The sequence below is a fragment of the Podarcis filfolensis genome, assembly GCF_964270895.1.
Source record: "Podarcis filfolensis genome assembly, chromosome: 17".
Lineage (NCBI taxonomy): Eukaryota > Metazoa > Chordata > Lepidosauria > Squamata > Lacertidae > Podarcis > Podarcis filfolensis.
In genome coordinates, this window is record NC_139621.1 from 14,071,781 (window position 1) to 14,090,098 (window position 18,318).

Sequence of the window (18,318 nt, forward strand, 5' to 3'; positions counted from 1 at the left end):
GTTTGTTTTAAACTCTGTGCCCATTGTCCCGTCCTTTGTTGCTGTTTTGGGATGAATAGATCATTTCCATCTCTAAGGATTAACAAGGTTTTAACTTCGCCAGTCTCAGGGCGATTGCCAGTCTCCTTCTGAACACTTCCATGCACGATTCAAAGTATGAATCATTAGAAGATTTATTTACTTTATCCAGGGTAAACTGGTTGCGTCAAATTCTCAGTGCTAACACTGGAGCATCTGTTTACAGGAGCAATTAACTATTGGTTCTATCATGGAACTTGCTTTGAATCCATTTCCCTCCAATACATCGCAACAACACAAACTTTCCGCTCATCTGGAGGTGCCGAAAATGGCTTTTTTCAACTAGCAAGGATGCTGAGAGTGAAGGATTGCGAAGCACCTGACGTTTCAAATGGGGGAATCGAGAAGCACGATCTAGGAAACATTCTCAGCTAGCAGGAGAAATAAAGAGCTGGCCTTATCTTTACTGTTCAACAGCATCGTCTTGACGTTGTGCTGCAGTCCTGCAAACCCTGCTGCGTCCCAATAAGGTTACTGCATCGGACAAAGAAATTCTGCCTTCTGTCTAATAGCTTCTGTCCTTCCAGGTTCCAAGCCTGAATCTGATAAGATGCCAGATATCAGTCACAACTTTGATCTGTAGCCAACTTCCAACAGTTGTGGCCTGTGACTTCCACTGACTTTTACACAGGTAATAGCTTCATTCTCCGTTCTTAAGCTTATTAGGATGGGCTATGCCAGTAGCGGTGACAGCAGTCACAAAATTAAAAGACGCCTGCTTCTTGGGAGAAAAGCTATGACAAACCTAGACAGCATCTTAAAAAGCAGAGACATCACCTTGCCGACAAAGGTCCGTATAGTTAAAGCCATGGTTTTACCAGTAGTGATGTATGGAAGTGAGAGCTGGACCATAAAGAAGGCTGATCGCCGAAGAATTGATGCTTTTGAATTCTGGTGCTGGAGGAGACTCTTGAGAGTCCCATGGACTGCAAGAAGATCAAACGCATCCATTCTTAAGGAAATCAGCCCTGAGTGCTCACTGGAAGGACAGATCCTGAAGCTGAGGCTCCAATACTTTGGCCACCTCATGAGAAGAGAAGACTCCCAAGAAAAGACCCTGATGTTGGGAAAGATGGAGGGCACAAGGAGAAGGGGACGACAGAGGACGAGATGGTTGGATAGTGTTCTCGAAGCTACGAACATGAGTTTGACCAAACTGCGGGAGGAAGTGGAAGACAGGAGTGCCTGGTGTGCTCTGGTCCATGGGGTCACGAAGAGTCGGACACGACTAAACGACTAAACAACAAATGCCATTAGCACACACAGGTCATATACTGCCTGCCAGATTTTATCCAGCCCTTTGCATCCCCTCTGGCCCATCAGCTGTTCAGTGGGAGCAGCTAAAAAGGGAGAATGGCTTTGATGCTCCGCAAAGAGTGCAACTCCAGCTCCTTTCTTTGCAAGAAGATCTACTGTAAGAAGATTGAAACAGAGGGGCAAACAGTCTCAGCAGAGAGATCTGCCCATACAATTTGCAACTGCCTGCATTCAATTTTCAGGACGCAATTGCATTCTGAAGTTGAAGACACTGAATAGCTGTAAAGCAAGGCTTCCGGTTCAGCTCCACTTTGGGGGAGGAAAGGGAAAAAGACACATCAACATCAGGGGGAAAGATTCACAGCAAGTTCAAATGCCAACTTTACGGAGCAAATGATGTGGACATTTTGCATGCTTCATAATAATCAGAAATATTGGGGTTCCCGAAGAACATAGTGCAAGGCTACTACCCTCCTTAAACGGCACAGCCAACCCTACTCAGAAGCATAGGTAAAGGTAAAGTGACCCCTGACCATTAGGTCCAGTCGTGACCGACTCTGGGGTTCCGGCGCTCATCTCGCTTTATTGGCCAAGGGAGCCAGTGCACAGCTTCCGGGTCATGTGGCCAGCATGACTAAGCCGCTTCTGGTGAACCAGAGCAGCACACGGAAACGCCGTTTACCTTCCCGCCAGAGCAGTACCTATTTATCTACTTGTACTTCGTGCTTTCAAACTGCTAGGTTGGCAGGAGCTGGGACTGAACAACGGGAGCTCACCCCGTCGCGGGGATTCAAACCGCTGACCTTCTGATCGGCAAGTCCTAGGCTCTGTGGTTTAACCCCAGAGCCACCCGGGTCCCATACTCGGAAGCATAAAGGAATATAAAATCTTGCAAGGCTGCACTGTAAATCCCCGGAGGAAATATTTTCAAGAAAAGGGGGGAGAAACAGCTGCATGTCTGCTTTTGTACGCAGAAAAAACACAGCACTTCAGCTTTAATAGCCAAGTTATTTTAAGAATGCCCAAGGAACCGTTTTCTTTTAGTTGTCAAATTCACTAACCGGCATAATTTGTCATCTTCATAATTTCCCCTGTGCTATTCTGCTCCGCAAGTTCTCTCTCTTTACTCAAAGCCTAATAAATGTGGAATCAGGGAGTATACGGCACAGAATTGCTTCCAGAGAGAAACGGACGGAGCAGAAACAAAACAAAACTCCTTCCAAACTATGCTGAGTCTTTTCATCTTTGAATCTTACTTGGCTTGCCTGACGCATTTCACACATGAAATCTATTATGAGGCAGGATGCATAGGCTCACAGAAAGTATGCTGGCTTCTGTTGAATTTTGCTGGGGGCGGGGGCGAAAACAAAAGATTTGCCAAGAATTAGTAGATGTGGTCTTGGCAAGAGCTGCGGCGTATAATATCCAGGCCTGACATGCAAGCCAGTGAGCACTGTAAGTCTCATTAAAAGGCTCCATTATACAAAAGCACAAAAAGATTTAGCCGTCTTCATAAATCACCCCAAAGCAAGCCCAGGACTCGGGAGCAACATGAGTAATTCATCTGCTGTGTTTCCTACTTCATGTAATCCATTATATTCTAATATAGGACAACCATTATATTTAACTCAAGCTGAAAGTTATTCTATGAGTTTGCTTTTTAGATCTTGTGCTACAAATGTTCTCAAAAACTCCAAAGAGGCAACTCTTCCAGTGTACCTTCCCCCGCAGAGATCTTCTTAAGTGGAAAGTGTTTATAAAACACCACGGCATCCTTTTATGATTTTAGCTTCAGCATCTCAGCTGCAACGCTTCGTTGATTATAAGAAACTTGAAAATTAAAACAATGATGTCTTGGTTTTTAGCATACTTCTTATACATGCAAGTATCTCCCCCCCCCCAATCACCATCTAGATCAGTGTTTTGCAAACTTGGGTCTCCAACCTTTTTTTGAACTACAACTCCCATCATCCCTAGCTAGCAGGGCCGGTGGTCAGGGATGCTGGGAAATGTAGTCCAAAAGCAGTTGCAGACCCAAGTTTGCAAAACACTGATCTAGATCAAGGAGAGCAGGGAGTCATATTTCTTCTGTGTCATCAGTTCCTTCATCCTCAAACACTAGGGTCTCAAACAACGGTGCCTTTTAGGACTGGGAGGTGCTGTGGGTCCTGAGCACCCTTCTCTCCTTGAGGAGTGCATGAGCCACCCAGTGACTATCCCATAGTTATCACCAACCTTGCCTTAATCCAGTCCCTCATCTTTGTTCTTTGGTTTTTTTACAGTGTCAGAACTGGCCACCTAAGGCAGTGCCTCTGACCACAACAACAACAATAGCATCATCGTTGTTGTTGTTGTTGTTCTGCCCACCTGACTGAGTTGCCCCGACACGCTGGCCGGCTCCCAACAAAATATTAAAAACTCAGTAAAACCTCAAACATAAAAAACTTCCCTGTACAGTCATACCTCGGGTTACAGACGCTTCAGGTTGCATTTTTTTGGGTTACAGACTGCTGAAACCCGGAAGTACAGGAACGGGTTACTTCCGGGTTTCGGTGGTCGCGAATGGACAGAAGTGCTAAATCACGCTTTGCGCATAAGCACCGAATCACAACCTGCGTGTGCACAGATGCGCCACTGTGGGTTGTGAACGTGCATCCCACACAGATCACGTTCGCAACCCGAGCATCCACTGTACAGGGCTGCCTTCAGATATCTTATAAAAGTTGTGTCGTCCTTTATCTCCTTGACATCTGAAGGGAGGGTGTTCCACAGGGCGGGCGCCACCACCAAGAAGGCCCTCTGCCTGGTTCCCTGTAACCTCACTTCTCGCAGGGAGGGAACCACCAGAAGGCCCTCGGAGCTGGACCTCAGGGTCCAGGCCAAACGATGGATGTGAAGATGCTCGTTCTGATATACAGGCCCAAAGCCATTTAGGGCTTTAAAGGTCCCAGTGTCCCCAACACCTTCTGACCTCCCCAGGTTGAATTCCAATTGGACCATGAAGAGAAACAGGCACCTCACCATAAAGCCCTGTTGGTTGGTCCCCATTGAGGCTGGTAGGGCAGAAGGACGTGAAGCTAACTAATTATAGTTTGGGCCTCATCCACTTGCCTGGTGAGTTCTACAAGGGTGACACTGGGGCAAAGGAGGTAGAAGCTGACAGTCTAAGCCACCTGCTGGACTGGGTGTGTGGAAGAGCCCAACATACAAATGAGTCATCCATGTGCCTTGAATGTTAAGATGGGAGCAGAATCATTATAGACATAAAGCACATCTTAAGGACAACGTTTCCACAAGTAGGACGCAAGTCATTCAAATGTATTCTTAAAAAGCCTGTGGATGGTTTGCAAAGGAAACAGTCAGCAAAAAGAAAGGGGGTGCCATTTTCTTTTGCAATTCCCCTTACCCATGTGTGCTTCCGTCCAATACACACTGGAGGCTTGGAAGAACCCCCAGAGCAGATTTGGGGGGTGGGAAGGGGATGCAGAAACCTAGAGGAAGGGAAATTGCCCAAAATTGTCCCCTTTCCCCGATTTGTTGCCAAATTACTTTCATCTGCAGGGGGTCAAGCATTGGGTTCCACCCTTCGTCTGCAGAGAATTACAGTTTCAATCACAGGATTTAGGGGTATCCAAATAGAACCAAAGGGTTGTTCTTAATTCAGGTGTTTTAGAAAAACAACACCTAAGCTTCAATTGTTTTAAATGTGACCAATTTATTTCAAGAGAGACAGGAAGATAAAAAAAATTGTTGTGCCAAAACAAGTCCTGCTATTTTGGGCAGTGTGTTCTGATGCCTTAATTTGGAAGGCTGCACCCATCATGGACATATCAAAGTCCACACACTGTCGGCTTTGCAAACCATGCACACTGAGGACAGAGGCAAGAGCTGCAGCTATGAAGATAACAGCTGTTATCCCCCAAAAAAATCTTGGCCTCAAAGATAAGACATTCCAGGTAGATAAGAAGAAGAAGAAGAAAAAAGTAGCCTGGAAGTACAGATAGCAACAAAAACAATATTGAGATCATAAGCAACAGCACACATCTCTGCAACAGACATGCTGAAAAGAACTTTGAGTTTACCTTGTACAGAGAATGGAGGGAGGGAATATAATGCTTTGGGAGGAATTTTGCTTCCTCTGAGATCTATAAATTAGTCATAAAATGACAATCACGTCGTTGGCAGGTCTCAGTGCAGCTTATTATCTGGAGAAGTAAAACGGCCACATTGCATGCCTCTGCGGATGACTAATGAATGAGGAAAACAGAGAGGCTTATTTTTTAACCAGAAGGGAATATGGTATTCTATCCCAAGGGCAGCTCCTCGAAAGCCAAGGTGAACAAAACAGGCGAAGCGAAGGAGAAAGGACAGTCTGCGGAGCAAGCTTACCTCTGCCTGACAAAGGGCATGGAGACCTTGCAGCACGAGGACAGCAGGAGTGGCTTGGTCAGGCTTCGTGCATTCATTCAGCACCTGGGAAATTGCAGCCAACATATCCGCTCCATGTTGGTAAGGCCTAATCAAATGCAAGAATTACCTTTGGTAGTTACAGAATATTCCATAAAGGTAAAGGGACCCCTGACCATTAGGTCCAGTTGTGACCAACTCTGGGGTTGTGGCACTCATCTCGCTTTATTGGCCGAGGGAGCCGGCGTACAGCTTCCAGGTCATGTGGCCAGCATGACTAAGCCGCTTCTGGCGAACCAGAGCAGCACACGGAAATGCTGTTTACCTTCCCACCAGAGTGGTACCTATTTATCTACTTGCACTTTGACGTGCTTTTGAACTGCTAGGTTGGCAGGAGCAGGGACCGAGCAACGGGAGCTCACCCTGTCACAGGGATTCGAACCGCCGACCTTCTGATCGGCAAGCCCTAGGCTCTGTGGTTTAACCCACAGCGCCACCCGCGTCCGAACGTTCTCCAAACTGAATATATTTCCTTTCTCCATAAAGAGAGAAAGCAAACAGTCAGATACAATGGTACCTCGGTTTTCGAACAGCTTAGTTCCCGAACAACTCAGAACTCGAATGCTGCAAACCTGGAAGTAGGTGTTCCGGTTTTCGAACTTTGCCTCGGAAGCCGAACATGCGCCTGAGCTTCCATTTTCACTGTTGCACAGCGAATTTAAGTCCCCCGCATAGTAATTAAGGTGTTTTTCCTCCCGCTTCTGCCCTTGCGCCACTCATTTGCGTCCTCATCGTAATTAAAGCCTTCTGTTTTGATTGCAGTGTTGTGAGGTGATATTTGGTGCTTTTGTTTTTGCTATTTTTTGCATTTTTGTTTGTGTGGCTTTTTCATTTTTGTGACTGTGGCTTGTTTTTCGTTTTATGGTTCATTGGTTGATTGTACTGTGTGACTGCAGAAATGGATAAAAGCTCCCCATCCAAACAATGACTATCACCAGCGCAGGTAAGAAAAAAAATTAATTTTAATTTTTGTCATCTACAATACTGTCTTATTTATTTTATAGTACAGAACATTGATTGTCACTTTCATTTTATAACTCAATGGTCTTGTTAGATAGTAAAATTCATGTTAAATTGCTGTTTTAGGGGTTGTTTTTAAAAGTCTGGAACGGATTAATCCATTTTGCATTCCTTTCTATGGGAAAGTGTGCCTTGGTTTTGGAACGCTTTGGTTTTGGAACAGACTTCCGGAATGGATTAAGTTTGAGAACCAAGGTACCACTGTATTTGATCTGAGCGCATCTCATAGCAATTGATGATTTATCCATAGTAGTACATGGCAACTTCTTAATCAGATAGGGATATCATTATCGCCGTAATCATTCCACTTCTTAGTCAAATACCGTCTCCCGAAACAGCTTGCGTCAATTTAAAAGGCCTGTGTCCAGGATGGTTGGAAATAGAGTTGAAGAGACTTTGCCAAGATCCTGGATGTGGTACAATGAATCGCCTTCAAGCAATAAGGTACAGAGGTATATACCCATGTTGTCTGACACAGAGTCGTACAACTTTCCCTCCTTTGGTTGGCTGCTGGCATAACTTTTCAAACCAGATGCTGGAACAAGAGCCAGGAACACTGGCGTGTCGTGGGTGTTGGCGGCAAGTGGAGTGTTAAAGTTGGTCCTGCTCTTTGGACAAAGCAAAGTCAGAAGCCTAGGCTCCTAATAAAGAAAGTCTAGCCAGTCCAAAAGCTGCACGAAGCCTGTCAATCACAGAGGTTGATACTGTGCACCCCTTTGTCCTTCAGCACATGACAAGGACTCAGAGGCTTAAGCACAGACAATCCATAGTGGCTCAAAAGCGTGGGTCCGTATCTTTCTTTTCCATTCCTCCAGCGATAAATGTTTTTTATTCCAATTTTTAACAATTAAGTATTAATATATTTCCTGCTATTTTATGGAACTTGGTCAGAGTTACTTTTTCTAATCTACTGTGCCTAAAAGTGTAACTATAGGCTCAAATGGTTGCTTCTATCTAATGATCTATATCAGGCATGTCTACCAGTTGATCGCAGGGTGTCTGTGGTAGATCATTGCTGATCGCAGTATTGTGATTGATCACCCCGCCCCTGGTCAATCCAATGGGTAGATCATTGCCAGTTTATTTATAGTGGATGTAGATCGCTGTCTCTTGGAAGTTGAATGTGCCTGATCTATATACCATATTTTTCGCTCTATAAGACGCACCAGACCATAAGACACACCTAGTTTTTGGAGGAGGAAAACAAGAAAAAATATATTCTGAATCTCAGAAGCTAGAATAACAAGAGGGATCGCTGCGCAGTGAAAGCAGCGATCCCTCTTGCTGTTCTGGCTTCTGAGATAGCTGCGCAACCTGCATTCACTCCATAAGACACACACACATTTCCCTTTACTTTTTAGGAGGGAAAAAGTAAGTCTTCTAGAGCAAAAAAATACGACAGTCTTGCAAAGTTGAATTGAACAACGGATTAATGGCTTAAATCCCAAAATGTGAACCTGAATCCGTTGTTGGACCAAATGCAAACAAGTACAGTGGTACCTCACGTTAAGTACTTAATTCGTTCCGGAGGTCCGTACTTAACCTGAAACTGTTCTTAACCTGAAGCACCACTTTAGCTAATGGGGCCTCCTGCTGCCGCCGCGCCGCCGGAGCACAATTTCTGTTCTCATCCTGAAGCAAAGTTCTTAACCTGAAGCACTATTTCTGGGCTAGCAGAGTCTGTAACCTGAAGCGTATGTAACCTGAAGCGTATGTAACCCGAGGTACCACTGTAATAATTTCATCTTCTCTTTCTAAAAACTACCCTGTTTTTCCAGCACTCAATCTTGCCCTCCAGAAAATGTAACTGCAATGGGGAGAGACCAGGCTCCAGGCTCAGCATCAAGAATCCAATGAAGCACACAAACCACTGCAGTTCTGAACAAACTTAATCCCAAACAACCACTTTGGGGACGTTGTTGCTTACCTTTGCTTGCATATGTCTCTGATAGAAGCAGCTTTGGCAATCACCTTCTCCCACTGAGTATCTTTTCCAACGGATAAGGAAGCCATATCCGACATCGCCATGAATCGCTGCAGTTCTGGGTAAACACGATCCTAAAAATAATTTGATGGAAGGGGAAAGGTTTAGCAATTTAAATTTACCAGGATAACATTCTATTTTACGCAGCTCCCTAAAGTCATTTACATTGCAAAGTGCCGTGCCCCCTGCTGCAAAGCCTATTAAGATGCGGTTTCATGTACATCTGTAGTTAATATACTGCAACTTAAGCAAACATAGAACTTACAGCAAGTGTTCACAGAACTACAGTCATAAAGTGTTGAAAGCATGTCACACAGTGGCGGAGCTTCATGCTCCGGCACCGGGGGGGGGAGAGCAGGCGGGGGTGTGGCGCACGTCCTGGGGGCATGGCATGCCACCTACAAGGGCATGACGCCCAGCGTGGGGGGCCCAGCAGCGATGGCACTCAACCGGGATCGTGGGGCGGGGGGCAGTGCGGTCCCCCTGCCCCCTCTTCCTCTGCCAGTGATGTCACATGCAGTATTTCATTACTAATAATAATCATAATAATAATTTATTATTTATACCCCACCCATCCGGCTGGGTTTCTCCAGCCACTCTGGGCAGCTTCCAACAAAGTATTAAAATAAGTCTGTTAAACATTAAAAGCTTCCCTAAAGAGGGCTGCCTTCAGATGTCTTCTAAAAATCTGGTAATTGTTCTTCTCTTTGACATCTGGTGGGAGGGTGTTCCACAGGGCAGGCGCCACCACCGAGAAGGCCCTCTGCCTGGTTCCCTGTAACTTGGCTTCTTGCAGGGAGGGAACCGCCAGAAAGCCCTCGGAGCTGGACCTCAGTGTCCGGGCAGAACGATGGGGGTGGAGATGCTCCTTCAGGTATACTGGTATATTAATCCCTACAACCCGAGATAGGTCAATATTGTCTAGGCCAGGTGCGTCGAACTCCCAAGAGACTGTGATCTACTCCCAGTATAAAAATTATGGCATTGTCATTGGAGGGAGGAGGAGCGTGTGTGGGGTGGGTGGGTGGAAGGTGGCAACTAACTGGAAGCGGGGGGAGATTGCCCAGAGTTTTTGAAAATCAATCAACAGCCTGACCTACGCAGACACCCGTTGCACTTACTTGCACTTGCTGCCTAGCCCACCTCAGTGTCCAGGCTGAATGATTGGGGTGGAGATGCTCCTTCCGGTCTACTGGGCCCAGGCCATTTAGGGCTTTCAAAGTCAGCACCAACAGGCAGGGAGCAGCGACATTCCTTGCCCACTTCATTTAATCCCGAGATCGACTAGGATCACCCGTGATCGACCAGGATGACCCAGGGGATCTACCTGTCGATCACGGTCGAACGGTTGAACATGTCCGGTCTAGGCCAATGGGTTGGAATCCCCAGTTTGATGGCCTGTTGCCGGATTATTATTTTCTGCCCATCTGCAATATGAGTGATGATAACATTGACTTAATTTACAGGGCAGTTGTGAGAGTCACTATTTCTGTTTCTGTTCACAGAATCATAGAATTGTAGAGTTGGAAGCGACTACGAGGATCATCTAGTCCAACGCCCTGCAAAGGCAGGAATCTTGTTATTATAGACTCATAGGGCAGTAGAGTTGGAAGGGACCACAAATGTAATGGCAGCTAAAGAATAGCAGTATATACCAGATATTTTACCTCTAGATAGATTTACTGCAAATCAGCTCTGCAAATAGTTGCTCCAGTCCAGCACACAGTTGGGGTGCAGGTCATGCAGAGAACTGGGAAAGGAAAGGGCTCTCCCTGTTCTCTCCAGAATTATGAATGGTATCATACACTTAAGTTTCGTGTTTCCTGGGTGGCGCTGTGGGTTAAACCACAGAGCCTAGGACTTGCCGATCAGAAGGTCGGCGGTTCGAATCCCCACGACGGGGTGAGCTCCCGTTGCTCGGTCCCTGCTCCTGCCAACCTAGCAGTTCGAAAGCACATCAAAGTGCAAGTAGATAAATAGGTACTGCTCCGGAGGGAAGGTAAACGGCATTTCCGTGCGCTGCTCTGGTTTGCCAGAAGCGGCTTAGTCATGCTGCCCACATGACCCAAAAGGAACAAGACAGGGATGCCCACTCTCGCCATTATTATTTATAATGGTGTTAGAAGTCCTTTTAAATTTGATAAGACAAAACGGAAAAATAAAAGGTGTGACAATTGGCCAAAATGAATACAAAATTAAAGCGTTTGCAGACGACTTGGTGTTAACGATAGAAGATCCAATAAGTACTGCTAAAGAAGTACTGGAGGAAATTGAACAGTTTGGAGGAGTGGCAGGTTTTAGACTAAACAAGAAGAAAACGAAAATGATCGCGAAGAACATGGACCAAAGTGTAATAGAAATAATGCAACAGCAAACAGAGATAGAGGTGGTTAAAAAGGTGAAATATTTAGGAATATGGTTAACCTCTAAGAATACAGACTTATTTAAGAACAACTATGAACCGGTATGGAATGGAATAAGAAAGGACCTGGAGGTGTGGGGAAGAATGAAACTGTCCTTTTGGGGCAGAATATCTACAATTAAGATGAATGTGCTTCCAAGGATGTTATTTTTATTTCAGGCTATCCCCATAATTAAGGGGAACAGGATTTTCAAAGAATGGTGTCAGGGAACTGACATCGGAGCTCATAGCGGAGGTAGGGCTCTCCGATGATGCAGGAGAAGGGACCAGCAGGGAGAGGGAGAATACTTCCATTGGGGAAGGAAATAGGCGTGACACCAGGAAAGAAGGGGAGGAGGGAAGGTCTTCGGAGAGAGGGCTCCAAGACCCTTCCACAGGGTCCAGCGGGGAGAGCCCAGGACCTCCGCTGGCCACGCCCACTCTGCGCAGGAGACTTCCGCGCAGAGAGGCTAGGAGGAGACTTGGCGTCAAACAGCTTTTATGTTGGAAGAAGTTTAGGGAACGCCCACTGACGGATTCTGCCAGTGACTGAGACAGTCGCCTTGTAAGGGCTGTCAAATCAGGGAAAGGTTTAGCTACCCCAACAGCTGGGAGCAGTTTGGAATCTACGCACAAGCAACCCCAATTCCCATTACAAATGGCAAAGAGCGATTTCAAGGTATATTTGGCAGGGCAAAAAGCCGAGAATTCAATTTAAGTTATTAACAGACGTGAGAGAAAGAGGAGGCTTTGCCCTGCCCGACTTGAAATTATACTATGAGGCATCATGCCTTTACTGGTTGAAAGAATGGATAAAATTAGAAAATAAGGAATTGTTAGATTTAGAGGGGTTTGATAACAGATTTGGATGGCATGCGTACTTATGGTGTGAGAAGAAGAAAATCCATAAAGGTTTTGAGAACCACATCTTCCGAGGTCCTTTAGTTGAAGTTTGGGATAGGTATAAAAACCTATTAGAACCTAGAGTACTACACTGGTTATCTCCATTAGAAGTTATGAGTGTAAGGAAAATCAATATGAGAGGTAATTGGATCACATATGGCCAATTGTTATTTAAAGAAGGAGGAAAATGGAAAATGAAACCACATGAGCAGGTTAAAGAACATGTATATCACTGGTTGCATTATTTTCAAATAAATGAAATGTTTAGGAAAGATATTAAAGAATGTGGTTATGCAGATAAGGATTCAAAATTTCAGACAGAAATAATAAATAATGATTTTAAAATTTTATCCAAAATGTATAAGTTGTTGCTAGAATGGAATCTGAAGGATGAGGAAGTTAAATCGGTAATGATACATTGGGCCAGAGATTTGGGTTATAACATACAATTTGAAGACTGGGAAAGATTATGGAAGGAGAATTTAAAATTTACAGCATGTATGACACTAAAAGAAAATGTTATGAAAATGTTTTATAGATGGTACATAACACCGGTGAAATTAGCGAAAATGTATAAGACATGTAATAAGTGTTGGAAATGTAAAGATAAAGAAGGCTCTTTTTACCATATGTGGTGGGAATGTAAGAAAGTGAAAGGCTTCTGGGAAATGATATATAATGAACTGAAGAAGATACTTAAATATACGCTTATAAAGAAGCCAGAGGTCTTTCTGTTAGGAATTTTCGGAAATGAGATAAAGAGAAAGGACAGTAAATTTGTTCAATATGCAGTGACAGTTGCAAGAGTGTTACTGGCTCAGAAATTAAAACAACAAGAAATACCGACAATGGAAGAATGGAGAACGAAGCTGTTAGACTATGCTGAGTTGGATAAATTGACTGGGAAGATTAGATATCTAAGAGACCAAAAGTTCATCGAGGACTGGGGAAAATTTGTGGAATATCTGGAAAGTATAAGTGAGGGACAGATAACGCTAGAGGGATTTAAAGAAGCACTGTGAAATGTGAGAAGTATTGTTAAAAGGGAATAGAAAAAGAAAGGCTCAAATAATGACAATACAAACCTAAGAAATGCGTAAATTAAATAATGACTACGAATTATTTACGGAAAAGCTGAAGGAAGTCCAGAAAAGAAATACTTTGTCAAAAATTGGATGTGAAATTATTGTGTGTTATTGCTTTTGTTGCAAATTAATAAAAATTATTTATAAAAAAAACAAAGGCTGTACGCCGGCTCCCTCAGCCAATAAAGCGAGATGAGCGCCGCAACCAAAGAGTCGGCCACGACTGGACCTAATGGTCAGGGGTCCCTTTACCTTTACCTTACCACACACTTAAGTTTCGGGTTTCCCTAAACAAAGCCGTCAGGGAACTGCCATCAGCTCAGAGGCGAGAGATGGAAGGGCAGTTGTGTTATAGTGAGCCTCCAAAAATCTTGCGAAGCAGTTCCTCTTCCGGCGAGGAGGAAAGCCCCACCTCCAGTGGAGAAGAGGTGCAGGGACCAGGGGATGCTAGGGAGAGCCTCAACACCGAGCCTGAGCAAACCGGAGGGGCGGGAAGCCCGCCCCTGCCAGCGCCCATTCTGCGCAGTAGGTTTCAGCACAGGGAGGGACGGAAAAGTCTGGGGGTGATGCGACTTTTATGATGGGGGAGGTACAAAAACCGGCCACTCCCAGATTCTGCTAGCGACTGAGCCAGACATGAACTTACGACGCTCTTCACTGTAAATAGTTTGCACCAAGAATAAAGCCTGGAAAAGACAGGTCGGAGTCTTGCCTGGTTACTCTCGAGCAACCACACCAGCATCTGACAAAAGCTCAACAATTTTGGGGGCTCCCTAAAAAGCTAAACAACTTTTGGGGTATCCTGGTTTTTACTTTTTGAAATATGGCAACCCCAGGATATGCAAGGGAGAATGAAGCACAACATCCTGCTAACCAAGTACACAGTAGAACTCCAAGAATACTGGGTTCTGGCATTGGTAATTCAATGAAAAATTGGTTTTTGTTTTTTAAAAAAAGATTCATTCATTAAAAAATTCTGCAGTATCTCAGTACACATACGATAACAGTACAGTTGTGCCTTGGTTGACAAACGCCTTGCGACTCCAACGTTTTGGCTCCCGAATGCCGCAAACCTGGAAGTCATTGTTCCGGTTTGCGAACGTTCCTTGAAACCCGAATGTCCAACATGGCTGGAGCTTCCTGCAGCCAATCGGAAGCCGCGCCTTGGTTTCTGAATATTTTGGAAGTCGAACAAACTTCCGGAACGGATTCTGTTAGACCTCCGAGGTATGACTGTATTGTAAAAGCTTCCAAGAATGAATTATTCTTCATACTCCCCTCCTAGAGTGGCCTGAAGGATTAGATCTTAACAACAACAACAACAACAACAACTTTATTATGTATACCCCACCCATCTGGCAGGTTTGCCCCAGCCACTCTCAACCAAGTTCCTAGCAGCCATTGTTAAGCAAAAGGCAACAGCATGATCAATTATTCCCCCAAAATGTGATTTTTCGAGACAGAGATTAATTGCTTTCAAACTCTTTGACAACCTGCTTCTCCCATAAAGATGTCATCAGGCGTAATGCAACAGCTTGAAGCTCTGGCGTGTTTCCCAACACCTGTAGGGCGCGTAAAATCTGAGCCACGCAGACCTGAAAGAGATCGTTTGCTTGTTTGTAAAAACAGAACTTTCCCTACATTCATTTACAATGCAGAATTCGTCTGGAGAGATAAATTTTGCAGCAGATACAAAAGCGCCGATCAGTTCTGCATGCCAAGCATCTCGGGCTACACCCAGACGGCAACTTTTTCATCTTGACGGCAGCACCATTTAGCATTATGATAGCAACGCAGGAGGCAGAAGTGGAAATGTTAGGTGCCAGAGAAGGTGCTGAGGCGCTGCTTTGGCAACAGTTCTGCGTTGTCACTGGGTTAATGACTAATCTTTTAATCTGCTATTTTCGGGTGGGGGGGGGCATGCAGGCCTATTCAGTCAACACACCTGACTGTAAATAAATCACCTCTCTGGAAACCTTGGGAGATAATCTTTTTAAAGATCTTTATTCCACTGAAGGCATATTTACATTTCCTACAGTGTAACACGAGCTACACCCATAGTATATAGTGCTATGGGCTACAATTAGAGATATTATTTCTGAGCTTCTATTTGTTGCAATCCGAATGTTCCTGGCTACAAGGCATTCAGGCTATGTAGATCTACATCTTTGACAATCACCCATAGCCTGAATGAGGGAGTAAAGTAGTAGTAGTAGTAGTAGTAATAATAATAATAAATAGTAGTAGTAGTAATAATAATATCAATAATAATAATAATATTGTTTATACCACCCCAACCACTCTGGGCGGCTTCCAATCAAGTGTTAAAAACAATACAGCATTAAATATTAAAAACATCAGTCATTAAAAACTTCCCTAAACAGGGCTGCCTTCAGATGTCTTTTAAAGATAAGATAGCTGCTTATTTCCTTCTCATCTGAAGGGAGGGCATTCCACAGGGCAGACGCCACTACGGAGAAGGCCCTCTGCCTGGTTGCCTGTAACCTCACTTCTCGCACAGAGGGAACCGCCAGAAGGCCCTTGGAGCTGGACCTCAGTGTCCAGGCTGAACGATGGGGGTGGAGACGCTCCAGGCTGTTTAGGGCTTTAAAGGTCAGCACCAACACTTTGAATTGTGCTCGGAAACGTACTGGGAGCCAGTGTAGGTCTTTCAAGACCGGTGTTATGTGGTCTTGGCAGCCACTCCCAGTCACCAGTCTAGCTGCCACATTCTGGATTAATTGCAGCTTCCGAGTCACCTTCAAAGGTAGCCCCACGGAGAGCACATTGCAGTAGTCCAAGTGGGAGATAACTAGAGCATGCACCACTCTGGTGAAACAGTCTGCGGGCCGGTAGGGTGTCATCCTCTGTCCCAGATGGAGCTGGTAAACAGCTGCCCTGGACACAGAATTGACCTGTGCCTCCATGGACAGCTGTGAGTCCAGAATGACTCCCAGGCTGTGCACCTGGTCCTTCAGGGGCACAGTTGCCCCAATCAGGACCAGGGAGTCCTCCACACCTGCCCACCCCCTGTCCCCCAAGAACAATACTTCTGTCTTGTCAGGATTCAACCTCAATCTGTTAGCTGTCATCCCCCCTCCAACCGCCTCCAGACAAGTAACATATTCCATATGGATTCCTCTAGGGAAGATAAAGTGTTTTGTTGGAACAAGATGCCACCCATTTAAGTGATGGTAAATGACATCGTACAATGTCATCGTACAAGGTGCTTTCATTGCCCTTGACATTTTATTCCAAAATTAAAAAGGAAGCAAAATTTGCCTTTAAGAAACAAAACGCCTTTTCCAGCAGAGAAAAGTTAAAATTTTGTACTGACCTTATGAACACCCAAAGCAGGCAAAGTATACAAGATTTCCCGGCACAGAGTGGGCTCCAGCGGCGTCCCCAACTTAAACATCAGGACGGGAATCAGATTTGGCACCTAAAATAAATAATACCCATAAAAAATGGGTTGCTATGCTTCCATGTGTGGACAACAATGATAAACATCACCGCCATTTTGAGCTGTTTTCCAAGTCTTCATAAAACGATTAGTTACAAACAGAAACAAAAATACGAACACAGAAATGTATTTTTCTGGAACACAACAAAATTCAGTGGTATGCAAATTGTACAGACGATTGTTTCCAAGGCTACTTTATTTTTTAACAATTCCGTTCCTTCACCTTCCAGCAGAGTATTGTAAAGATTTCCATCTCAGTTTTATTATTTGCTTCCAGAGTCAAGCTCTGTCCTGAGTTTTGTTATTCAGGAAGGGTTCCCCTGCTCCCCGGTTACCTCCAATTACTGTAACTTTAGAACTGACTTAGTGATCCCAAGTTTGGACGTTTGAGCTGGCTCGAAACTAAAGAACAAATTCAAACCAAACCCCTTACTTATTGGCCAGTGGGCATACAGATACTGAAAAGGGTCTGCACAGTCTTAAATTAAATTCCTTCAAGGACCATTAACTCAAACAGGTTCTGAACCTTTCTGAAATGTTAAGGAAGTTTTGCCAGTTCCTGTGCACGCATGGAGATTAAATAAATTCTGAAAGCACCCAAAAGTTCCTGTTTGTTATGAGAAAGGACATCACAGTCAGCCTTGCGGTTTCATGATGATTGGCTGCCACTGAATACTGGGCTTTACAACATAACTGAAGAAAGGTCCCTGCCCCAAGGATGTTTACAATCTACAGTTTGAAAAAGATAAAGAAAAAAAGGGACAAGGAGGCAGCAAAGGATGAACAGAAGCAGATTTTGCTCAATTCACACTAAATCCAATGCAGTTTGCTGCCATTGTACCAAAAGACTGTATTTTTAGAGTTGGTTGCAAATAAATTCAGCATTACTATATAATCTTGTTTTGAAAATAGGCCATCTTCTGTTCTAATTTGGATATCTATACAGCAATCAACTGCCGGCAAAACTGTAATTTTAACTCAATTTAACAGCGTGAAGAGGCAGGGGGAGCTGTTATCACCAGAACTCTCTTCCATTTCATGATTATTATTCATGATTATTTATTAAATTTGTGTGCTACTCTTAATCCAAAGATCCCAGGGTAGTTCACAACAGATAAATAGCTAAGTGAGTGGTACTTTGACTTCGATGCTTCTGCAAGCATTGCACGGTGGCAGCGGCAGGAGGCCCCATTAGCTAAAGTGGTACCTCAGATTAAGAACAGTTTCAGGTTAAGAACAGACCTCCAGAACGAATTAAGTTCTTAACCTGAGGTACCACTGTATGTACATTCCCCATATGGGGAATAGTCCCAGTGCTTCTGCTAGCTGAGAGCTAGCAGAGCAGTCCTAGCTAGAAGCTGGTCAAACGAAGAAGGAAGTCAAAAAGAGGGAGGTGTGCTGCGTGACTCATCCTTTTGTTACCTGGACAGGTAAGGTCACGCCCACCTTTAGTCACATGCAAAAGAAAGGATGCTCCAGCCAGGAGGAACAGGAAGTTTCGACTGGCTGGACCAAACATTCCCTCGCATGTCTTTTCTAACATTACAAGGAATGTTGTACTTGACTGCCTCTCATGGATCACATCCCACAAGCAGGGCATGATGCGCATGCACGAGGCAAGAGAAGTGGGTGAGCATATTCGGCAGAAGGAAGAATCTTC

At 44.6% G+C, this 18,318-nt stretch overlaps 2 protein-coding genes across 6 annotated transcripts in view; both read right to left on the reverse strand.

The window, feature by feature from the left end:
* ACER2 (alkaline ceramidase 2) overlaps nucleotides 1-18,318 on the reverse strand; it is a 529,013-nt gene that overhangs the window by 86,523 nt on the left and 424,172 nt on the right. The window lies entirely within an intron of this gene.
* The window catches only part of FOCAD (focadhesin), a 127,595-nt gene that overhangs the window by 75,268 nt on the left and 34,009 nt on the right, over nucleotides 1-18,318 (reverse strand). For all 4 annotated transcript variants that reach the window (XR_014542964.1, XM_083592739.1, XM_083592738.1 and 1 more), the window contains exons 12-15: nucleotides 16,533-16,637; nucleotides 14,689-14,790; nucleotides 8,750-8,880; nucleotides 5,725-5,851 (exon numbers count right to left, since the gene is read on the reverse strand). Coding sequence is in view for 3 of the 4 variants with exons in the window: in XM_083592739.1 (XP_083448865.1) it covers nucleotides 5,725-5,851; nucleotides 8,750-8,880; nucleotides 14,689-14,790; nucleotides 16,533-16,637 (465 nt within the window). In the remaining variant the exon portion in view is untranslated. The remainder of the gene's footprint in view (nucleotides 1-5,724; nucleotides 5,852-8,749; nucleotides 8,881-14,688; nucleotides 14,791-16,532; nucleotides 16,638-18,318) is intronic.